The following is a 24,247-nucleotide window of genomic DNA, read 5'->3' as shown; positions in this document are numbered from 1 at the left end:
CCCTTCATTGTAAGCCTTAATCATTTTATATATTTAGATAGCTAATAATAATATCATAACTAATTTCAGACTTGAATATATTGATATTCGATGAAATATTGAATTTTCCAGTAGTGAATAGGTGACTTGGATTTTCTTCTTCCTTCAGAATATTTTTCGCAGCACTTAGGAGAGTATGAAAATGTTCTCTCTGTTTTGGAGGAATTAAACATTACTATACTGAAGGCAATGGACAAAACAAAGAAAGTAAGTAAAAACTGTAAATATTTTTTATATTTGAACGTGTGTCCAGTATATTTATATTGAGACAAAGTTGCTAACTCGTATTTAATTTCTTCCAAATATACTTGTTTTTGTAGAAAATGTCCAGAAGGAAAAGGCTTGCCAAAATGGCTCAGTATCCCAGCTGTAAAGTTTGAATCAATCAAAATTGTCTTTGTGATTGATGGGAATGATGTTCTTCATATTGTAGTACTCAGAGAGGATTCCATATTTAATGCTAAATGTGTGAAAGTATTACCAAGTTTTGAAAATAGTCTGAATTTAAGGAAATTATTCAAGTTCTTGGCGTAGAAAATGTGAGTAAAAAATTAAAATATCAAACTATACTACTGCCTGCCACTAAGGCAGTAGATGTGCACAGTCATCAGATTTGTGTTATTGTTAAAGGTAGATTCCAGGACAGTTTAAAAAGATTTTGAAGGCCTGTAGCAGCTCAGTTCACTGCAGTCACACCTGCTCATGCTCACCTCCCGGCCAGGTGTTTGATCATTTATAAAGAATTTAGAATCACAGAATCAATAAGGTTGGAAAAGACCTCCAAGATCATCTAGTCCAATTGTGCATCTACCACCAATATTTACACACTAAGCCTTGCCCCTCAGTACAACATCTAAATGTTTCTTGAATGCCTCCAGGGATGGTGACTGAACTCTCTCCCTGGGCAGCCCATTCCAGCACCTGAACACTCTTTTGAAGAAGAAACTTTTCATAATATCCAATCTGAGCCTCCCACAGCATAGCTTGAGGTCATCCCCTCTGCTCCTATTGCTCGTTACGTGGAAGAGGGCAACCCCTGCCTCACCACAACCTCAGGCAGCTGTAGAGAGAGGTAAGGTCTCCCCTGAGCCTCCTCTTCTCCAGACTGAACAATTCCAGATCTCTTAGCCACTCTCCATAAGAGTTGTGCTCCAGACTCCTCACCAGTTTCACTGCCCTTCTCTGGGCATGCTCCAGATGGCATCAATGTAGCGAGGGGCCCAAAACTGAATACAGTACTTGAGGTGTAGCATCACCAGTGCTGAGTACAGAAGGATGGTCACGTCCCTGCCCCTGCTGGTAACTCTATTTCTGGTACAAGCCAGGGTTCCATTGGCTTTCTTGGCCACTTGGGAACACTGCTGGCTCACATTTAGCCAAATGCCAATGAACACCCTCAGGTCTGTTTCTTCCACACAATTTTCCAGCCACTCTGCCCCAAGCCTGTAGAATTACCTGGGGTTGTTGAGGCAGGATCTGGTACTTGGTCAGGTTGAACTTGATCCCAGTGGCCTCATCCCAGTGATCCAGCCTGTCCAGATCCTAATATGGGGCCTTCTTATCTCCAGGCAGATCGACACTTCTTCCCAACTTGGTGTTACCTGCAAACTTTCTGAGAGTACACTCAATCCTTTCATCCATGCCATAAATAAAGCTATTAAACAAGACAGGCCCCAATACCTACCCCTGGAGAACATCATTCATGACCATTTGCAAGCTGGAAGTTAATATGCGTTTACATAACATGCTTTTTCCTTGGCTGTCTTGTAGTTAAATGTTCTTTGCAAGATGGAAAAATTTCAAAAGGTGAGGCAAAACCCAAATGCAGGAAGGAGGTGAACCAAGATCCTCCAAATCCAGCCCTAGCCCCTCACACAGGGCTAGTCACTGCAAGGCAAGCCATCAATGACTTAAAAATTTTAGCAGAAAGTATTCAATGAGATCCCATGGGGGAAAATACATATGTCCTTCAGTCATCAGCAATCAATGAGGAGCTTTATTAGAGCTCTATCAGAGAATGCTCTTTGGCATTCAGGCTTTTTGCAAGAGTACAGCACTCATACATTTTACATGAACTGACAAAATAGAAACCTGAAAATGTGGCTTATTTTTCTAGACCTTGAGCCAGTGAGCTGAGTGCCTCTCAGTTTGTGCTGTTCATCTAATGAAGTGAGTGCACATTGAATCACTGCCTCACTGGGGTGGGCACTAAAGAGCAGAGGAGTTCATGCGAGCTGTCCAAAAATCAAAAATACAAATACAAAACAAAGCACCATAAACCAAATGCTTGATTAACCACTTGCATAAAACATTGCTAAAGGGCAGGACACATCAGCTGATAACTACTGGAAGTAAACAGAACACAGCATTTAAGAATTACTTCAGAAATTTATTACAGAGGAATCCCAGTAGTCTGGGAAAAGTAGTAAGCATTGGCCTGACTAGAAAATGGATAAGAAAGTCTGGAGTAATGAATGTTGTATTTGTTGTATTTGTCTCCTTCAAAGAACCCATTAAAAATATATATTTAAGTTTCACCTTTCTGACTGAAGATTTAGCTTTTCTCTTGCAGGAATGTCCCAAATAACTATACCTTAAAGGTGGTAAAACTACAGCAAGGCTAGCACTGGAAAAAACCCCACCTTAATTCCATTTATTAGACACAGCATGGGAACACCATCAAACCCAAAACATGTTCTCAAATGTTCCAAAACAGAGCTTCCTGAGAAGCATATGTTCAGCAAACAGAGCTTTGTACAGAAATTAAATTCTCAATTCAGTCTTCGGAGCAGACAATGAGAACTCATCTCTCAAGAAAGAGATAAGCTATATGATCAAACCAGTACCACTATTAAAATTCTGATCTTCAATATTCCAAGATGTTATTGAAGTTATTAGAGTAAGATATGAAAAATATATCCACCTAAAATAGGAACTGGAGGTTCAGCCAAACATAATTAACGTATTTAGATAGCATGCATAAGTGATGTTCATTGCCAGTAACACACAAGATGTGATACAGTCAAGCACAAATGAGAAGGTGATCAGAAATTGGTGATTTGGTGCTGAACGACCATTGGCCTGTGTCCAGAGGAAATGCTGGACTTCCCCTCTTTCTGAAAAATAAAACTTTGACATCACAATGCCATTTCATTAGTCTAGTTCCTTAAATACCAGATAGTGGGAGCATTCATTACTATCTTCCAAGACTCCAAAACTCACGCATAGAAAAGAAGCCAAAAAATTGAGGACCTGCACATTGGGAGCAACAAAGACCTGGCAGATTTAAAGTGGCTGAATCAGTATCCAGTAACCAGAATCAAGTGTCCAAGGCCAAATTGTTGTTTGTTGTTTTGTGTTTTTTTTTTTTTAAAGGCTGGGCTAGTATCCTTCCAAAATCACTTACTGTTGAATAGAGACTCTAGTCTACATCTCATTATCAGCAATAGAAAGAAAAGGTTATGTATGCTGTCAGGCATAGTAAAAGATGAATATTTGACCTGGCTATGCTTAGAAAACATTTCCATTCATACATGTTGCTCACCTTTGGTTGACAATAAAAACTTTGAACCTGAACTCCACCCTGTAGAGCATGAGGCTGGCTACAGACCCAGTCCTCAGGGCTGAGTGCTTTTCATCCCTCTGATTTTTCATGGGTTTAGGAAGGCTCAGTGCATCTAACTATCGGACTCTGCTAAACATTCCCAGAGAACTTGTCATTTCAGATAGGTGGCTTTAAATATCTGGGAAGGAAAAGTAGCAACTTGCTATTTCATTTATCTGCTTCAGAGTCAGGTAAACTATAGGAACGACCAAATGCTGATTGAAATCCCTACTCTCCTCCCAATCTGTATAGCTGATTCTTTGCATTAGATGCAGAGCTGGAGCTTGGAATAAATTGTTCAGCTTGTTTCCAAGGAAACCCCTGACAAACATCAGTGAACAGCATGTCTGAAAATGTGAAAAGCCAGTGTATAAACCTTCCTTATTTCAGATATAAACCCTCAAATTAATAAAAGTAAATGCAGAGTTCAATATACTTTTTTCTTTAGAAGTAAATCTAAATATGATAAAACATTATGCGAGTCATATCCATAAGTGTAGTACAAAGCATACACCAAAAAGCTTTTGTATATGAAATTAGTTTGACTCATCAGATTGTCTTCTAGTTGGCTTGTTTTTAATTCACCATGAGTTTTGGAAATCATATGCATTAATGAACATCTTGGTTTGTTTACCAACAGCCCCAAATTACATCACCTTTCATCAGAAAGATCTCCTACCAAGAGCAATTCAATTTGGCTTTTCTATGGATTTGTGGTTTTTAGTCAGGATCAAGCAAATCATCCCCATCACTCAAAATTGTTTCCACTTGTAGCTATTTTTAAACCAGTAGATTAGCAGATAACTGACTCCTGCAAGAGTTGCAGCAGAGTTTCTGTGCTGTCTACTGACCTCTGTGCTTTGAAAAGGTTTCCAGTACGGCTTTCCTGAACAGAGCTTTTCTCTAGTCCCCATTCTGTCTGAGAATAAAAATACTGAGTCATCTACTGGAGAAAACATTCCAGTCTTTTAGCAGTTTCAAACAGTTGCCAAACTTTATTGGGTTATTCTGGGGTCAGATCTTTCCAGCTTAACCAAGCTGAACAGCAGCTTACTGTTTGAGCGATCTTACTCAAACAGATGGGAAGTGTTCCAGGTCTTTATCCACTACAATGAATGTGATGGGAGCAAAGTTCAAATTTCAGGATTTTTATTGCAATAAACACAAGGTAGCAGTGTATCAGACAGGAGGATAGGAACTGCTCATTGATGTAGGAACAGTTTGTGCTCTGTCACTTCAGGGGAAGGTGCCAAGCTAAAGATGAGGAGAAATAAATGATCCCGTTTACATCTTCCAGCAGGGAAGAGACTTTGTGTGCATGTAGTTGCAAAAAATAATATATTATGGGTAGCTACAGTCCTTTTGTTTTGTTACTGATCTCTTCTGTTCTATCCAAGGAAGGGAAACGTGTCTGAAGATTTTTAGAGGGACTTGTGCCATTAGTATTTGAACATTTCTCAGGATGGAGAGTCTGCACAAATTGCTCTTACAGGAGTGATGAGGACAGATTAATCATTGGTGTTGGTTGTTTTCCTCATACCTGCCACGCTGATGTTTTCTTGATCAAAGTGCAAGCCATAACAGTTCTGTTCATGATTGTTCTTCATCTTAAAGAAAAAAAAGCATTAAAATGTAAAGATGCAGCACACCTCCACAGAAGCTCTGAAAGACTTGTCTTTCCCCCTGACATCTGTTATAAAAAAAACACAGAATCAAATTTAAATACAGTATGTAATCTCAACTTTCCTATTGCCCAAATTAACATAATACCTTTGATGATTTTTATTCTAATGATTGCAAGAGAAATTTTGCAGTCCACAACATATAAAATAAAATCAGTGGGAACTGGGAATTACTGAGAGCAGCTCAGCCCAGCAGAGGAGCTTCCTTTGGAGAGCAGGACTGTATGGCCACTTGTTTTTTTTTTTCCCCCTCTGATAGTTGCAGTCTGCATAGCATTCAAGCAGATCACCCTGTGAGCTGTCTCAAAGTGGCCTAAAAGCAGCAGACCTGACATAACAGTGATCAAACCTCTATCAATTAAATGCTTAAGCTTTTTTTTTTTTTTTTTTTTTTTTTTTTTTTTTTATGTTATATTGTTATAGTTACTAGATCATATATTTTAATTCCAAGAAGAAATAATGCAGTAGGTTCTATATTTTAATAAAAAAAATGCAAGCTACAGCTGACTTTTATAACTAACATTTAAAACTTACAGCCAGTGAGCGAGAGCAGAGCTTCCCTGGATAACTTCCTCTCTGAATACAAATCCAATAAAGCCATAATATGTTAAGTGGGTCATTTCCATGCAGTCCATCAAAACTGAGATAAGAGAATATGGTGATGAAGTAGTGCTGCCCAAAATAATAACTTATTCAGTCAGATCCTAGAATGGTTTTAATGCAGCATGAAAAAAGTATTTGGGGGAACGTGGAGCTGCCTTGCCCCCTGAGCTGTACTAACTGCAACACAGCAGAAACTTCCCACATGGGCTTGTCAGCACAATAGGAATTGGTTTAAACAATTGCTGGAGATATCCCCTTCATCTCTTCCTCTGCAGTTTCTTTTCAACATCCTTATTTCATTGTTTTTACTCTTTTCTCCCTCAACAATACAACAAGGGATTTCTTGAGTAGACAAAAGCCAGAAAGCACTATGACCAGAACAAATGCCTTACACATTCAAATTTGAACCAAGAGAGATACAACCTCTGAGTGCACACTTAAATAAAGATGTACAGGTCTTCTTTTGGAGATAAAAGCACTGCAACCTTACAGTAAAAGAAATGGCAGACAAACATACAAAGTACACCACAAAGTTTCTCTTTTTTTAAAACTGTGAAGTCTCACAGCCTTGCCTTGGATGAACTTCTCTTTCCTTCTTTGCAACTATTCTGTAGAGAAGACACATGATCTGTTTATGACAGCTAGAGACAAAGCTCAGCAAGTTAGCAAATAGCATGTAAATAGCTATAAGCATATCTCATTTATACCCAGTATTTAAACATGCAAATATTAAAAAAAGGATGGAAATGAAGGATAATTCCTGTTCACTAGAAAAGTCAAGTTCTGGAAGAGCCTTCCAAGCATATCAGACAAAAACATTAAAAAACGAAAAAAAAAAAAATCTGGTTTTTACATGTTGCTTAAAAAAAAAAAAAAAAAAAAGCATTAAGGGAAGTTGTAACACAATGAAAAGCACAACAATGACAGCAGAACAGCAAGATCCCAGGCTGCAGCAGCACATGAAGACCAAGTCAAACGCAACAGTCACGGGCACAGAAACAAAGGAAAAACGCTGTGTATCCTCAAAAGGCCTCAGGTACACAGGGATCTCCACAGAGATACCCCTGCCTCTATTGCCAACCCTTAAATGAGGTCTGGGAAGGGGTGAATCCTGATTCCACAACTTCCAGTCACTCAGGTGCATTGCATGCACCTGAACACCCCTGGATTGGCCCTGCCTTACCACCAGGTGCACAATTATTGTTCCAGGCTGTGACTTTGCATTCTCACTACAGAAGCTTATGGCACAGCGTTCAAGAAATGTTTAGATGTTGTACTAAAGGACATGGTTTAATGGGGAAATATTGGTGGCAGGTGAATTGTTGGACTGGATGATCTTGGAGGTTGTTTCCAGTCTCAGTGATTCTATGATTCTATGCATGCAACAACAGAAAGATGCTGGATTTACTGACTGACACATCACATCTAATTCTTTGCTTCTATGAAAGCATTTACTTTTCTGCTTTAATCAAAAAAAAAAAAAAAAGAAAAAGGAAAAAAAAAAGCTGCCTTGTTACTACTGAAAAAAATCATGATTAGTCTAAAAATAGGAGCCAGTTAAAGTAAGAGAGGAGATTATAAGAGCTGAAAGAGTAATGCAGGGACATGCAATTTAGTTACTGACAGTGCAGTTATAGTAATTATGCAAATCACTGCACTTTGATGGGTTGACAACCACTACAAACCAGAATATCCTAATTTTTTTTTTTAATTGCGTATTTGAGTAATAGTAACAAGAAATTATATAAATTGTTTCCTTAAACAAAACAGCTGGAAAAAAAAAATTATATGACAGTATCTCAGCAATAGAGTTTCATGACTAATATTATGTTTGAGTGAAAATGAAGTTTCAGCTTGTTGGTTTTTTTTGTTTTGTCAAAATATGTGTTAGACTGGCTGGCAGTAGTCTTTGCATGTGATTGGAATTTATTATCAGTTTTTTTCCACAATCGTTGTCTTGGTCTTTTTGAAAGTGCACTTTCTGCAAATTAACCTTTCTCAGAATTAATGTACTGAATAACTGTTACCTCCCTGCTGCCTGAGATTAGTGTCAGGCAGGTATCCTGATCATTAATTTTCATATGTAAGCTTTGAGTCTAGTCAATTTTTTTTCTTACATTCATTGTTACATTTTTTCAGGTCAGTGTCAGTCTAAAATTCCACAGCCATCTACCTTTTTGATGTTTTCAAGTCGGTAAGATAGCCAGATTCCATTGGAAATGCAGCGCTGGAACAAAACGGAGTTTTTCCTTTTATTCCCAGAGAAATCTATTCAGGATGAAGATTACATAAAATCTGAAGGTAGCCAAATGAAGTTCAAGACAGAGAGAGCAGCAGTGGTAATACTGCTGCATGCAGTGACTATTTTTAATACTGTAAGGCAACTGTTAAAAATATATCACTGCAGCCTAACGCATATATAACTTAACAGCTAATTCTTCCTTTAAATTTGTCTGCTTTGGGCCATCTTTTAATAACTGTTAACTCTGTTTTACTAATTTAAATGGACACTGAAAAACTGAAGAAACTATTGTAGTTATTTCCATTACAAAGACAAGGGGTTTTGATTCTCATAATTACTTAGAAGATGTTTAGAATCTCATAATTCTCTTGAAGGTATAAGACACTAGTTAGAAGATCATAAGCAAAGGAGAGTTCCAGGAAGAATGAGCACTTCCAAATTTCACTTCAGAAAACATCTCAGAATATTTATCATCCAATTAGTAAATCAAATCAAGGCATTTGTGATAGCAGAGAAATGGTGCACTTTCATTTATTATCAGCTGTCTTCTGGTAAAAACCCAGTGGTGGTAATCCCTTTGAATGGATATAAGATCATACTAAATTCTATTCCATTTATTTTCTTCCCCTAATTTTTGATGAGACAGACTTGCCAGTGGTTAGGATTGGAGTCTGGATCCCTTTTGCTTAAATCCATACACTAAGCAGTTCTTCAGCTGTCTGCTATAATCTCATCTGAGGAGATGAATGCTGGCAACAGTGCTAAATATATCACCAGTTGCTCTCTGCTACCAGGCAGAGAGAATTCTATGGCTAAGCAGCTATTTTTATGCAAAGACATTATTAAATGATATTTTGGGATTTTATTGCGCACTATTTTCTGCTATAAAATTTAATATTATGGACAAGTCAAGTCAAATAATATTATGCAAGTCAAGTCAAAGCAGATAAACTCAGCAAGCTGCAAGCAACAAATTCTGACCAGTTGTGCAAGCATATTCTACAGATACATCCCCTTCCTCTTTTTCTCAGGAGAGGACATTCCTGGGAACTCCTTTGTTCTTTGTGGAAGTCTCACACCTACTGGGTCAGAAGGAGCAATGCTCAAATATTCCCCAAAATGATGTGCTAAATAGTCAGACCTTAAAAAAAAAAACAAAAAGGAAAAAAAGAAAAGAACATAACCTTAATTAAGTTGATATCCACACCTCTAAGCAAGGAAGTGCATAGAAATAGCTTTACAGCAGAAAAACAAACAAACAAAAAATCCATTTATCTGTTCTTCTGTCAGCTTTGATGCTTTACTTCTATTCTTACAACTTTCTTCCAGGAGCAGTGGCATTACATTTATCTTGCTACCTGCTGATATAAGACAGTTACTTTTCTCTTTGCTACCCAGTGCTCTTAGTAGGACTTAAATAGAACTTATTTCATTTAGGCATGACTTTTGTATAAGTTATTGCAAGAAGAGTATGTTACTCCTTCAATAATCCCAGTAAAGGAGAGTGATAGACTGCTTTTCTCATGGATGCTTTTTCAAATGAGTGTCAGTATTCTCCTATAGGCACCTGTAGCTGTTTTATGTCATTGCTCGTATGTCACCATTGTAAGTGGTAAGTAGACTTTGCCACTGTTCCAGTTCTCTAGGCAGAATTTAAACAGGCAGATTATTTGAAATATAGTACTTTAATAGACTTGTTACATTTGTGCTGCGTTTTAAAATTGAAGTTGCATCTATTTAATAGTTCGGGATGTTATGCATCCACTCACTCTTTCAAAAGAAGATATGCTAAAAGTTGAGTTTGTGTGAAGCCACTGAACTACATAGTGAGCATCTCTGGATCTGGCTCTGTCCAACTCTGTTATGATGCTATCCTACTGTCTGAAGAAATAGATCTTAGTCATTGAAATGAAAAGGGCATGAATTCGATTTCTTCTGGCTACAGCTATTCTGCCTAATTTTGTATCCTGAATTTAAAATCATAACCTAAGGCAATGTCCCATTGATGTTGCATCTACATGTTACAGGGTAGATCTATTCTGGACTAATTTTGATTCAATGATAAGTACTTTTCAGTTGCCTGGGGGTGTTTTCTGTAAAGATATGCAAGCAATTTTTTATGAAATGAATTTGAGATTACAAATAAAATAGGAAATAGGAAATTTCAGTCATGTAACAGTACTAAATGCAATATATAGTGCTACAAATAAAGAACAAATAAATAATAAAATAATGCTATGCAACATAAAATAATAAGTGATACTATAGGAAGGAGAAGGCTACAGAACTAGGTTTGTTCAGTCTGGAGAAGAGGCTGAGGGATATCTATCTAACTAAGACAGGGGAGGTTTAAGTTAGATGTTAGGAGGAATTCATCCAAGATGGTGACACTGGAACAGGCTGCCCAAGGAGGCTGTGGATGCCCCATACCTGGAGGCATTCAGGGCCAGGCTGGATGTGGCTCTGGGCAGCCTGGTCTGGTGGTTGGTGACCCTGCACATAGCAGGGGGTTGAAACTGGATGATCACTTTTCAAGCAGGCCATTCTATGATTCTGTGATTACCAAGAGAAACATGACAATAGGTGGAGCTAGACAACTTCCCAGCAATGTGAAGATGCTCTCTTTTTGGACACATCTTGGAAATCATAAAAGAGGTCAACAATGCAGCACAGGCAGCCGTTTCTTCAAACTCATTTGTATTGCTGGGAGAAAAAAAAAAGAAAAAGAAAAAAAAAAAGCAGTACCATGGACTTGCCATTCTATGATTCTATGATGATTCTATGATGATTATGATTTACAGAGCTGGCCCTGCTCTGTACAGGGTCTGGAATAGATGACTGGCAGATGTCAGTTACACGTAAGTTTGTGGGTCTTGCCTCATATCCCATCTCTTCAGAAAGATTTCAGTTTTCTTTATGTCTCAGTCACTTTTAGTTTGCTTGCCTCTAGGTAAATGAACACAGGCATTCCCATCTTGCTTCACCTCGGGGAGCTGTTTTTTTTGATAAATGAGTCAGCATCAAGTCACCTGAGGATAGAGGATGGGGCTGGAGCCAGGGCTTGATGGGATCCAGAGAGACAACCTGTGGCAGCTGAGAAGTGGGCTCCCTCAGGGGATACTTAAGTCTCAAATACTCCTCCTTATACAAGGATTCCTCTTCTGCATGCGTTAAGGTAGCTGTAAGCCAGTTTTAAAGACCATGGTGACCTTTTCCTTAGGGAAATCACTAATTATATGCATCCTCAGTAGCATTAATGGGAACTCAAATCTTAGCTGCTTGCAAAGGTCACAGCTGTCTGTCAGTGAGGGCAATGTGGAAAATTGCCCTCATTCACTCACAGTCAGTAAAACTAACAACTAGAATGATATGTTAACAAAGACTTATTTCATTTGGACTTCCCAAACTAATATGTAATATGTATATGTATATGTACTAATAATATGTATGCTAATGAACTGTAATTTACAGTTACTGACATGCAAGAAAAGATCATTTTTCAAGTTTACGTACAGAAGCCATCGGTTGATCTAATTATTAATTGGGACAATGCCAACAATATAAATACTCTGCTTGCCAGTTAGTCTGATTATAACACAGTACACACCTAATACATTGGTACATATTTTTCTTAGTTCAAAATCAACATGTTTTTTCATTTGGTGAAATGCTCTTTAGTAAGATAGAAATTAAGGCCCTTTTCTGTAGGAAGTAGAATGGTGAAGTGATAGCAAAGCATGGCTGTTAATTCCTCTTTGTTAAGAACTGGAGTTAAGATATAATTTGAATTGTAGCTGAAAATCTTTTTTTCCTCTATGACTTAAATTATTACAATGTTGATAATTTGTAAATGATTATTGTACTTTGGTTTTTTTTTCCCCATAACTGTTGTTACAAATTAATTACACAAGTAACAGTTATGTGTCAGCAGGCAGGAGTTTGGCACTCAACAAGTTGGTCAGACCTTCCAATCTGTTACGTAGGAGGCACATTGATCCTCCACAGAAGGAATGAGCCCTTCAACTGTGATATACAGAGAGACCTCGTTTAAAGCAATAGAAATACTTCCACTGGTTTCAGTCCATGAATTAATCAGGTTTGCAGAAACGATAGGAAGTTAAATGGGACTTTAAATAATATCTGTAGAAATAGTGTTGTTGTTAATTCTCTGATTAAAGAAAAACATTAAATAACCATTTACCTAACTGACCATACCAGTGTTTGGGTAAAAGATAACTATAAGGAAAGAATCTTTGATAATTCTAGACTCCCACAGATGGTGTTAGCATCCTGCTTAGCCTATCTTTATGTAAACAATCTGTGCACCTTACAAGGTAGCCCTAAACCATTTTCAAGGATTATAGATTATAGGGACCTTTCCCACTGGGAAGGCTTTAAAGATACCACTGTGGGACAACAGAACAAGAAAAAAAAGAACTCCTGGTATGTGAATGAACATGGAGTAAGTCTGATTAAAAAGACTTTAATAACTTTCATATGCAGGAAAGCATTTCTGAAGGAGTCAGAAAGGAGCTAGCTTCAGCAAGGATCACATAGCTTATGTTTACACTGCGCCCAACAGCACAGGGCCACCCAGGCAGTTTGCAAAATGAAACATTATTGACGTACATTTTAAGTTCTAATTCAGCATGCTGCTATCAGATTTACCATAACTGTGAGTGGGAAGCTATAATGAGATTATTTTTGGATACACGGAACTTTCAGACAGATTAATTCTTCTCCTCCTCTTGTCATATTGCTTTGATTAAAAAACTTATTAAAAATGGTCACTTCTGTCATGTTCTATTCATTTATTTCCAAGTGCGCTGGTGACAGTTGAGAAATGAAACAAACCAGGGATTTCAGCCACGGGGTTTTATTTAGCTGTCCATACTATAAAGATTTGTACAGGTTCTTACATGCCACATAGAATCAAAATTGTTGGAACTTACATGATTTCCATCAGGTGCAACCGAGTTTTACATCAGTTGCAGTTAAGGGGTCAGAAAATTTAGAAGGAAAAATCAGATGTTGTGTTGCATAATAAGATGAACTACACAGAAAGGTTTCTAAAAAATGTTGTTTATGGGACTGGTATGAATCTTAGGTATTTGTTCAAAAGGTAGACTGAGAATCTCGTATGTCTCTTTTAAAAATTTATAAATAAGAAGTTATTTGGTTGTAGTGTGCCTCACACCTGATTCATTCGAAGAGAGAAAAAATATAGATGGTTGTGAAGCTCCTGGCTATATAAGTAATTCTGATAATTCATGGGTGGTTCGACATTCAAGATTTCTGTAGCAGAAGTCTTTCAGCAAGAACTTCATAGCATATACTGTGAAAGAGAGCAAAGTGCTTTTGAAGCTATTATTGTGCAATCTTTTATTTCTCATTTACATTTCAAAACATCTCCTATTTGTGTTCTGATTGAAAACGTAAAAATGCAAAAATCAAGTAAATTCAAAGAGAATAATTCTAAAATTGGGAAGGGCTTAAAAAACGCCCCACATACATTGCCACAAATACTCAAAGAGGTTTTCAGCTAGAGGAGGACCCAACACCATTAAATGACAAGCTTTCTTTAATGTTAACAGACCATCATCTGTTAAGTAGAGTAACTATAGAAATCTTTCATTCAGTGCTCCTTGGATACTATGATGCCTTTCTGGTGTCTGATGGAATTGTAGCCAAAACTTTCAAGATCTGTGGAATGGATTTCGTGGACAACCAGACTTGGGGCAGAAAGTGGGTACCAGACTACTGTCCTTAGAGCAGCAGATAACATGGTCATTCAGGCCATTTTACTTCTCTTTTCTTGATGAGGGCTCTACTAAGTAAGCAGAGGCTCTAAGGGACTGGCCTAGCCCCTCTCTTGCACTTATTAGGGGGAACAGCCAGGAATCAGAATCACAGAATTGCAAGGGTTAGAAGGGACCTCAAGAGATCGTCAAAATCCAACCCTCTGCTGAATAAGGTTCAATACAATAGGCCACACAGGTAGGTGTCTAGATGAATCTTGAATATCTACAGAGAAGGAGACTCCACAACCTCTCTGGTCAGCCTGTTCCAGTGATCCATCACTCTTATTTTAAAGAAGTTCTTCTGCATGTTTGTATGGAAAAGGAAGGGGTTGTTTACTTTATTGCATATGGTTACAATATTGTATTAATTCTTCCCTCACACAGCATTTACCTGTGTGCACAACTGGGCTACTAGAAATGTTAATGTTGATTCTGTCCATGGAAATCTGATTCCTGGGGTGACTGATGGAGTGAGCAGTTGCATGAATTCTTCAAAAACCTTTTTCTGTTTTGAACAGATGTTTAAATGTAAAGTTGATTTCTTGCATACTTTGATGGCATCTAATGAAACTTTTTCAGCAAAGCTTAACTGACACTGGTATAGAGCAAGATCATAACTGGAGTCATTAATGAACTGAAAGAAAAGGGGCTTCCAAAATAATTAAACAAATAATGGGAACCAAAACCTGCCAAGGATTGCTGTATTCAAAATTCACTGTTTCTGGTGCTGGCAGTCCTTGAGCCAAACTGATGATGGGAAGAGCTTTGGGCAGGGCAGGTGTTGTGTGATGCTGCTCTGGAAAACTCCATCAGCGGTTTGGCAGCATCACCCATCACCTGGCCTGCCCAATGGCTCTGGCACAGACAGGCCACGGGGCCGGATAAATTACATTTCACAAGAATGGATGTGAATAAAAATTCTAAATTTGCTTCAGTAGTTGTCAAGTATATATTGGCTTACCCAAACGTAGGAAGTAATATGGTATTGCAATCATCTGGAGATAAAAAATGTGAGGAGGAGGGTTTTTTTTAGTAGAAACTGTGTTGTTGAAATTTATGCTTGGGCCTCTCTTATCTCAGGTGGGAAGAGTGTTCATACTTGGAAATTCATTTCTAACACAATAGGCAAATCCTTAGCATTTTCTTTTTAATGTAATTTTAGGACTATCAAGAAGCTTCTAATTTGGAGCAGTTCGTGACTCGCTTTCTCCTGAAGGAAACGCTGAACCAGCTCCAGTCCCTCCAGGCTTCCCTGGAGTGTGCCATGGAAACCACAGAGGAGCAGACTCGGCAGGAAAGGTTGGTGGCCAGCATGGGAAGGGGGCCACCACAAACCTCTCAGATATTTTGTGTTTCATCCAGCACCCTGATGCAGGAAATAACAGGAGAAATAAGAATTCTTTTTTCATTCTCCATAGGAACTCACTGATAGTTTTCCTCAAATTGACTACAAGAGGTTTGCACTCTGATCGTATGGCGGGCTGCATGTAGGAGTGAGAACAGGCTAAGTGTGAGAGCACTTTATTGCATCCTAATCTTTGTTCCTTTGACCTCTTAAAATCCATTGATTATTTAATATCAAATACAGAAAGATCAATGCAACGTGTAGAACTCTGAAATAACCAAGGTCACTGACTGCTTCTTTGTTTGCTTCTTCTGGCTTTATGATTGCTTTTTTATTTTTATTCCTGGTCACACAACATTCCCAACATGAAGAAGAGAAAAGAAGAGAAACAGCCAGGGTCTTACTTGTTACAGCTTCGTGCTGCAACATGAGGCCATAGTACTGGTTCACTCCTAAGTCTATGAGCTCTATATCACCTGGGTAATCAATATCCAGGTTTAGCTGAATTTAATGGCATCTCCTCATAGATAAGAATCTGTAGGATCAAAAGGATCAAAAGCTGCAACATTTCTGAAAGGGTGCTTGGCTTCATGGACTTGTTATCCTCAGTATGTTATTATAGAAAGGCAGAGCAAAACACAAGCCATTGTGTTCCATGGGCTAAGATCTCAACACTTCTTTATGTTGTAAAATGTGTTGTTTTTTCATATTGTCATTCTCTTAATTGCTTTCCTGTTGGTTCTGAGATTCCTGAAGTACACGAGTCTCATGCTGGGGTTTTGTGCCACAGCTTGACCACAGGAATCACACAGGTTTTAAAAGGTGTACAGAGCAGGCACAGCATATAAACCCCTCTATTTGCACATACAGCTTTCTAGGTGAGAGAGAAAGAAGTCTCTAATGTCCAGTTCAGAGCTGGAGGCTAATTTGGGTGCTTTAAGCTATCCTCTGCATTAATCACAAGTTGACTTACCTTCTAGGACAGCATCTCTAGCCTTCTTGAGTCCTTGTAACTCAAACAACTACCTTGGATGTGTAAAATTGGGCAATACAAATATCCTTTTTGCTGCCAGATTTCTCTTCTGTGTTGACTTCCAAACAGGACATTACAGACAGTTCTTCCTCCAGTTTTACCACTACAACTGTTCAGAAACATCCTCTTGGATAGCTAGTGTGTGCCATGGCAAAGAAAATGAGAAGGAGCTGTGAGCTGTTGAGCCAAATATCATCTTCCTTGCTTTCTGAGGTAGCAATAGAGAAGCCAGGCAAACTGAGCACTTAAACTACAGCTATTTTGGAGAAAATCTGGCTAGTTTCTAGATGCCTCAGTCTCAATGCAAAATCATCTTCAATTATGCTTGAATTAACACGGGGGAAACTGCCTGACGCATAAACCCACTAAGGCAATCCTAAGCTAATTTAAGTCTTTACACTGGGGAACTGCCATAATTTAGCTTTAGTGTTAAGAGATTTTATCTTGTTCATATGTGGCAGCAAGTGCTACCCAAAAAATACCTCCTTAATACAGTTACATTTTCCTCAATGTGAACTTTATCCCTTAGTTCCAGCTGCTGTATAACCCCAGTTCTGCAGAGATGGTACCACAAGATGACACTGCAAGGAGGGCTCTTCAGGCTAGGTCAGAACCATGTCACTGACAGACCTTGAGCTTTCACTCTCTGAAAGATAGGCTGATGCCATCTTAACCCTCCTTTTTTTTCCTTGTTTATGACAAGCAATGTGGTCATTAAAGTCATTAAAAACACAAGTAATTATTTGTAGCAAAATTATCTGGAAAAGAATTCAGTAGTAGCAATAGATATTCCTAATTTATTTTTTCTTAGCTTAAAGTGGCAGATACAAAGAGATGAAGGAGATGAAGACATTCCTGAAAACAGAAAGAGGAGAACAGAATGCTCCCTCATATGTGTTACCTTATGAACTGTCCTGTGTTCCTGTGCAGACAAGGTCCAACAAAACCAGAAGTGCTCTCAGTGCAATGGCCAGGAAAACGCTCTGCTCGAAGGCTTCAAAGGAGCAACAGCCTATCACCCAGTAACCCTCAATTTAACACAGGTATGGCATTTCACAATTTAAATGTCTATAAAACACATATCCATATGTGGAAAAGAAACAAATCTTCATCTCAAAACTTTAATTTATATGTGCTAACTAATTCAGATCCTTTACTGACACAAATCAACTTTCAATTCAATATAGGAGGTACTAGCTCAAACTGTAGGGAAAATAAGTATGTAGCCTAAGAATGGATAAAAAATAAATACATAAATATGGGCCAAACTGGGATATTATTTTGGGTCTGTCAGTTGAGTCAGCATTTCTTAGTTAATATTTATAGCCTATAGATAAAAATGAAAAAGCAACAGCATAACTTACGCAGAAGCAGAGCTTCAGCTTTATAACCTGGTTCCACCTGCAGAGCAGAGCATTCCTCTCTTCTGTTATCATCACGACTTCAAAACACCAGAGTTAATTTAGAACATAGTTTTCTTTCTGTATTGGATTTCTACTGTATCTTAAGAAGCAAGTGAAACATTCGGATGGACAAAATTATGCTTTAACATTATTTACACTTAAATGAACACTGAAGTGATTGCAGCATGGTCTTCTTTTGAGAAGCAAAATAAGTTGTAAGATAAGTTAATGATTTTTACAAAATAGATGAATATGGTATGTTCCAGCATTCAGTAATGTTTTCTTCTTCATTATTTATGATTTCCAAAGGCTGGATTGAGGAAGAGAGCCAGTGGATGACCCAGATAAGCAGACTTCAGAAGCTGATTGACAGGCTGGAAAAGAAGGTGTGCATTTCTTTTCTTCTGCTTGTCCTTTTATTTCCAGCAAAGATTTCTGATCCAATCTGTCATAATCTCCCCTAGATAAGTTTATTCTGCATAAAGTTTTCTTTATGCAGAAAGTCTACTTCAAATTACCATCCCTTCTCCTCTCCGTAGTCCACACAATTTAAGACGACATCTTCTTCTTTAAGCCCAACAAACAATTGTGAACAAGCAGATTTATTACAAGTGAAGCACTGCCTGCTCAGTATTGTAAATAAAACTTGGCAGAACAGCTTGGGTTGAATTTAAACACTGAAGCACACAAGATTCTGCAAGCAGTGTTTACATTTGGTTTGCAGATAATAAAGAAGACATTTAATTATAATTTCTGGAGATGTGAGAATACAATTATGAAAATAATTTTTTAAATGGTAAGATCAAGGTATATCTGTTTACTCACACTTCTTTTTTTTATTTTTTTTTTAAACACTGCTGAAAGGACTTGAAGCTTGAGCCATTTGAAGAAGAAGTTTTGGAAGAAAATGCAAGATCTGTAAGTATTTCCCAAGATAATATGTTTTGGTGTTTGATTTTCAATGCTAGGTTTTGATGCAACAATCTCAACTTGTCTCTCTTAAAAAAAGAATAATTTTTAGTCTGCAGAATACATTGTGAAAGAGACAACAGAATAGAACTTAAAATACAAAACTTTAATACTAACTTCTACATTGTTTTCAAAGGATACATTCAAACAAAGCTCATGTAAGAAGGAAATAGTATCACAGCTCCCTGGGTCCATCTGGCCCAACCTCTGATCAAACAGGGACACCCAGAGCAGGGTGCCCAGGCCCATGGTCAACCAGATTATGAAGATCTTTGATGACTGCATATTCTGATTTATGATAATAGACTTTATTTAGTTTGAAGTACAAGAAATTCATAGGAAGATACAAATTATTATTATTATTATTATTTTTGCATTAGCACATAATGATCGTTCAACGTCAAATGTCTGTGATAGAAGAAGAAATTGAGGAATTCAGGCTTGCTCTGAAGCAGTATGTGGAGTCTGCTTCTGCTCAGAGTGGCTGTTTGCAGTAAGTACAGTATTACTGTCCGTGGGCTGAATAAAGGAATCTATTTTCTTGAACAGTCTCTAAGTAGAGATGGATAGTTTATGAAGAGAGAATCAGTAGCATCCTCTTTCCTGAGTGATTATGCACATGTATTTATACAGAACTTCTCAAATTCAACAGAAGTCATAAAGAGATGTCAAAAGTATATGTGTGAACTTCCAGCAGTATCACAAAATCTCATGAATGAAATAAACAATGAGTCTTCAAAAAAAAAAAACCAAAAAACCAAACACATTCATACTCCTGTGCGTAATCTTCCTGCCCCCCAACCCATGCTAAAACCATAAAGATAATCCCAGAGATACAGAACCATTTTTAAAGGCTTTTAGGTCACCATTTCACAGCTTCCAGAAGCTCCTAAAGTGACAGCATCTTTTGGAAAACTCATCTGCCATCCATCATTTTTGCTCACCTGGTAAGTGAGCAATTGATCAATTTGTCTTCCAGTTCTATGCTTGGAAGCTTTGAAAACTTTTTCCTCAGTTTGTCACTGTTAAATTTTCATTCCTAATAAAGAATGTAAAGAACTGAAAAGCAACATTTTCAATAGTGTATTTTTGCTTCGCTTTTTTTCAAATGGAATAAAACATTAGAGCAGGGTTAAGAATAAGTTTAAATGACTCATCGCTATATTGAATTTAACAGACTTGAAAAAGCTATGCTATACACACATTACAGACCACAATGAAATATTTTTATAATGTGTACACAATATGGTTCTCATATATTCAAGGGTTTCAAAGTCTGCCTGCCACATCCCTAACTGGTGAGCCTTATTGCTATGAGATCATCACAAGTACAGTGATTCTACCAGCAATATTCATAAAAACAAGAAAATTAAGCTGGAAGAACAAAGAGTGCCACTCCCTATCCCTCTGAAAAAGAACATCCAACTTCAGTGATTGCATACTTGCATGAGAGAGAGCTTACACCACTTCAGAATGCAACTTAGAAAAGGAAGCAAAAACTTTCTTTCCCAAGTTTAAAGGCATTTGGCAGATCTGCAATGCCACCTACCGGCTGTTTTTAAGTTGAGCTATTTATGCCATTGATTTACCTTTTTTTCTTCCCCAAAAAATTCTTGATTGTTTTTTATATTTTACAGTGTATTTTTGCATACACCAGTAAGTTCTATGAATTCATTAGCTATTACTGTGTGAAATACAATCTTAGGTTAGTTTTAGGTTAGTTTTCAAGCACACCACCAGTAAGCTCAAAGATTTTGGCTACTCAGTGAAGTACATACATATGCTTTCTGTGCCATATATCTAAAAAACAATGTGTAATTTCCCCACGGGCTATGAACCTGATACACTCAGGACAATAAACAGGATAACCCGGTCTACACAATCAGTATATTATGGGACACATTTTATCCATGATAAAATGTTAGCTGAATGCCCTAAGAACAAATAAGCAATATCAGGAGATATTATTTTCAAACTTATCTTCATCAGACATCAATTTGTCTTAATACTCTGTTGCTATGTGCTCTCAAAGCTTCTGGTCTGCGTCTCACAGCCAAGGGCAGACTTTGCATGAAGAGACTCTTAAGTGAAGCAGCACAAGTCATTCCATCCCTTCAGCTGTTCTGTGTGCACAACGTGCTGTGTCGGTCGATTCTCTCTGGAGCGCATTTGTCCGATTTTCTGTATTACTGATTTGCATTTCTTCAGACTCTAAGCATTGGAGGAATATGAAAAATGAGTTTCATAAATGAGACCATCATAACTGTTATTAATATTAAAAAAAAAAAAAGAAAAGCCATGAAAATCCTCAAAATCTTATAGATGAGTTTTTGCTATATCGTTCTCAAAATTCACATATTTGTTTGACTGTGTGTTGGTTTCTGTTTGTTTGTTTCAAAAAAATCCTTTTATTTTGTTCATACTCAGTAAACCTGGGAAAGGATGCATATGTGAAATAGTTTTGACATGTTTGATTGAATTACTTCTGTTCTACATTTCTTAGTGTTTCCATACAGAAGCTTCCAAATGATTCCCGCTTCATTATTTATGAGTTCTGGGAGAACAGCAACATCTGGAATAGGTAAGCTGTTCTGTTATTGGATTTGTTGTTACTTTAATACATATATACACATAAAGGTTTGACCATTAGAGAGCAATTATGTGAGCAATTGTGTACAAGAACTGAATACAAACTAACTACTGTTAATTGATCTCCCCTTATCTCCCTTATGAGGAAAGGCTGAGTAACCTGGGTTTGTTCAGCCTGGGGAAAAGAAGACCGAGGGGGGATCTGATTAATATTTATAATTATCTAAAGGGAGATGGGAGGCAAATGGATGATGCCAGGCTCTTCTTGGTGATGTGTAACGATAGGACAGGAAGTAATGTCTAAAACTTGAATGTAGGAAGTTCCATACAAACATGCAGAAGAACAACTGTAAGGTAAGGGTGATGGATCACTGGAACACATTACCCAGAGAGGTTGTGGAGTCTCCTCCTCTGGAGATATTCAAGACCCATCTGGATGCCTACCTGTGTGACCTATTGTATTGAACCTTCTTTAACAGAGGGTTGGACTCGATGATCTCTTGAGGTCCCTTCCAACTCCTGCAATTCTGTGATTCTGTGATCTCTTGCTAAATATATCACATTGCTTCAAAACAATATAATTACTAAAGACTACAATATAATGAAGCTTATAGATAAAAACATCAGAAAAACACAGCCAGTTTGAATAGAATAGAGAGAAGGGTATAGCATTGGATAGGTAGCAGTTGATCAGAGACAAAAGAATAAGGAAACAACAGCTTCAGCATAGTTCAGTGATGCTGTTGTAGGATACTGCGGGAGCCAAGGAAGGAGAGAGGAGGTGCAGCACCCAGCAACACACCTGAGCAGCATTCACAAGGGAGCTCTGCCAAAGTCTCCCAAATGCACATCACAGCATCTCATCAAATAGAGTTCCAGAATGTCTCTTTTGGTCAGACTAGCAGCTGATTTCTAGACTGTGGCAGACAGACGGCTAAAAAAAGAATGGAAACAAAAAGGTTTCCCGTAACTAGTATTAAAAAACCCCAAGCATTAGGTTCCTAAATCTGTAGACAGAAACAATTCTGACAGAAGATGGAGAAGTGTTAGTATCTTCCCTTTTGAACAAAGCCCCAGTTCAAAGCAGGCATGTTTACTGTTAGAAAGGGTAAGCAACAACAGTAACAAAGGTCAGCACATTTGGAATAAGAACTGGTATACTGGGTCACAATCAAGAGAAGAACATCAGAGTAACAGTTAACTGTACAGGGGAACAAAAAGCTCATTTAGTATAGCATGCAAGAAATTCACAGAGGTCTCCTCTCCCATTATCATCACTGTCTAACTTTAGAAACACAAAATCCCTCCTATGGCATGAACTGCAAAAAATTTGATGCACATAAAAATATTTAGTCCCTTAATACTTGTCTTCTTATTTTTTATTTTTTACAATTATTTAGCCACCTTCAAATGAATTACAGCAAGACATTCCAAAGAAGTAATGTGGACTTCCTGGAAACTCCAGAGCTCATTACAACAATGCTAGTCCCTGGTAAACACCATTTTTTTTCACACAGTTTTATTTGTTGCATGTGAAGAGTTCTGCTGTATCAGTGTGTTCCTTATATGAGTCCACTGCATAATACCATCCTTTAGTCAGTTCTGCTTTTGTATGGAGGAGGAAGGGACTCCAAATGGTTTTATTTTAAGCAAAAAAACAAACAAACATAAAATGCATCAGCAAAAATAAACCCCACTGCTTTATGTTATATGGTTCAAATGTTTTGATAGCACACGCTACTTAAGAAATGACCTAGAGTATACAATATTGTCTGCAAATCATAAAATAGACTCTGTTCAAGATCTTCAGGCAAAGAGAACTGCCTCCTGATGAATTAAATTTAATCATATTTACATTAACTGAAGGAAGCATTAATTACTAGTAATTCAGATTTGCTAACCAGTTTTACTGTACCATGCTTCCTGCTGTGTTAAAACATGGGGAAAAAGCAATGTGTTCAAAGATTACAAATTATTATTACAAACCAATAACCATACACCTTCCTTTTCAGAGAAACGTTAAAAGAGACAGTGCAGGACTCTTAATTCCCCTTATGTCTGACTACAGCCTAAATTTAAAATAAGAAAGTAAAATAAAGTTACTACCTAGCCTTATACCTGAGGTCACCTTTGAAAAGATGAGTTTTCAGACCTCACGAGCCAAACCCTTGGTTCTAAGTCAGGATTCCTGCAATACAAGGGGATTGCATTTATGAACAAAGAATCCCTTCAAGTCTTATGTCTTACTGGGAAACTGCTGGATTTAAGATAAATTTGGCTTTAGGAAACAACGCAGCATTTTCTCACACGGTCTTTGTGTCAAAGGGCTAGGTGTAGCCAGAAGCGTTCCAAGGGTGGTTTATTCACAACTAGGGAACGTACAATTAATATAGAACAAAATGGAAACATTCATTGTTTATAAATGCCTCAATAGAGAAGCGTGTGAAATTGGATGCAGAGTGCATGCAGGTGCCTGCAGAGGGAAGTGCGACCTGCAGTTGCCATGGAAATGCCGCATCTCAGCCTGCGCTCCTCAGGGCTGGGCAAGCAGAAGTCACGCATTCACAGCCCTCCATTCAGCATCTGTAATTTGCACATCAGACTAGATAGCTGATTTTTGTTCTTTTTTTTTTTGTTTAAGGGGAAGTGTTCCACACGCATAAACTACACAAATTGCATTTCTATTTGAAACACAGAGAATGTTTATAAAGTAAAAAGTGATGGCTGCAATATTGCAGGTGTATTTTATAGGAGAATTTTAGACAGAGGAAATTGAAATCACTGTAAAATCAGGAAGAAAGAACCAATCCATTCAACTAGCACAGGACAGGCCTAATCTACAAACTGATTAGCTCAGATGCAGCTACACACTTTTGGCACACCTGGATTAAGTAAGAGCTGATCTGATTCTAAATCACCATCTGAATCTGCTGCAAA

General features: G+C 37.7%; 1 protein-coding gene across 1 annotated transcript in view; it reads left to right on the top strand.

The window, feature by feature from the left end:
* NECAB1 (N-terminal EF-hand calcium binding protein 1) overlaps window positions 1–24,247 on the top strand; it is a gene marked incomplete at both ends in the record, with an annotated part of 53,083 nt that overhangs the window by 27,384 nt on the left and 1,452 nt on the right. The window contains 8 exons of the mRNA XM_079533657.1: window positions 149–246; window positions 15,134–15,270; window positions 17,280–17,392; window positions 18,062–18,138; window positions 18,617–18,670; window positions 19,102–19,214; window positions 21,225–21,302; window positions 22,711–22,802. Of these exons, the coding sequence (XP_079389783.1) occupies window positions 149–246; window positions 15,134–15,270; window positions 17,280–17,392; window positions 18,062–18,138; window positions 18,617–18,670; window positions 19,102–19,214; window positions 21,225–21,302; window positions 22,711–22,802 (762 nt within the window). The remainder of the gene's footprint in view (window positions 1–148; window positions 247–15,133; window positions 15,271–17,279; window positions 17,393–18,061; window positions 18,139–18,616; window positions 18,671–19,101; window positions 19,215–21,224; window positions 21,303–22,710; window positions 22,803–24,247) is intronic.

This window comes from Tetrao urogallus (assembly GCF_951394365.1).
Source record: "Tetrao urogallus genome assembly, chromosome: 3".
NCBI classification, from domain to species: Eukaryota; Metazoa; Chordata; class Aves; order Galliformes; family Phasianidae; genus Tetrao; species Tetrao urogallus.
The sequence above is the reverse complement of the archived record's forward strand: the minus strand, read 5'-3'. Positions and strand labels throughout refer to the sequence as shown.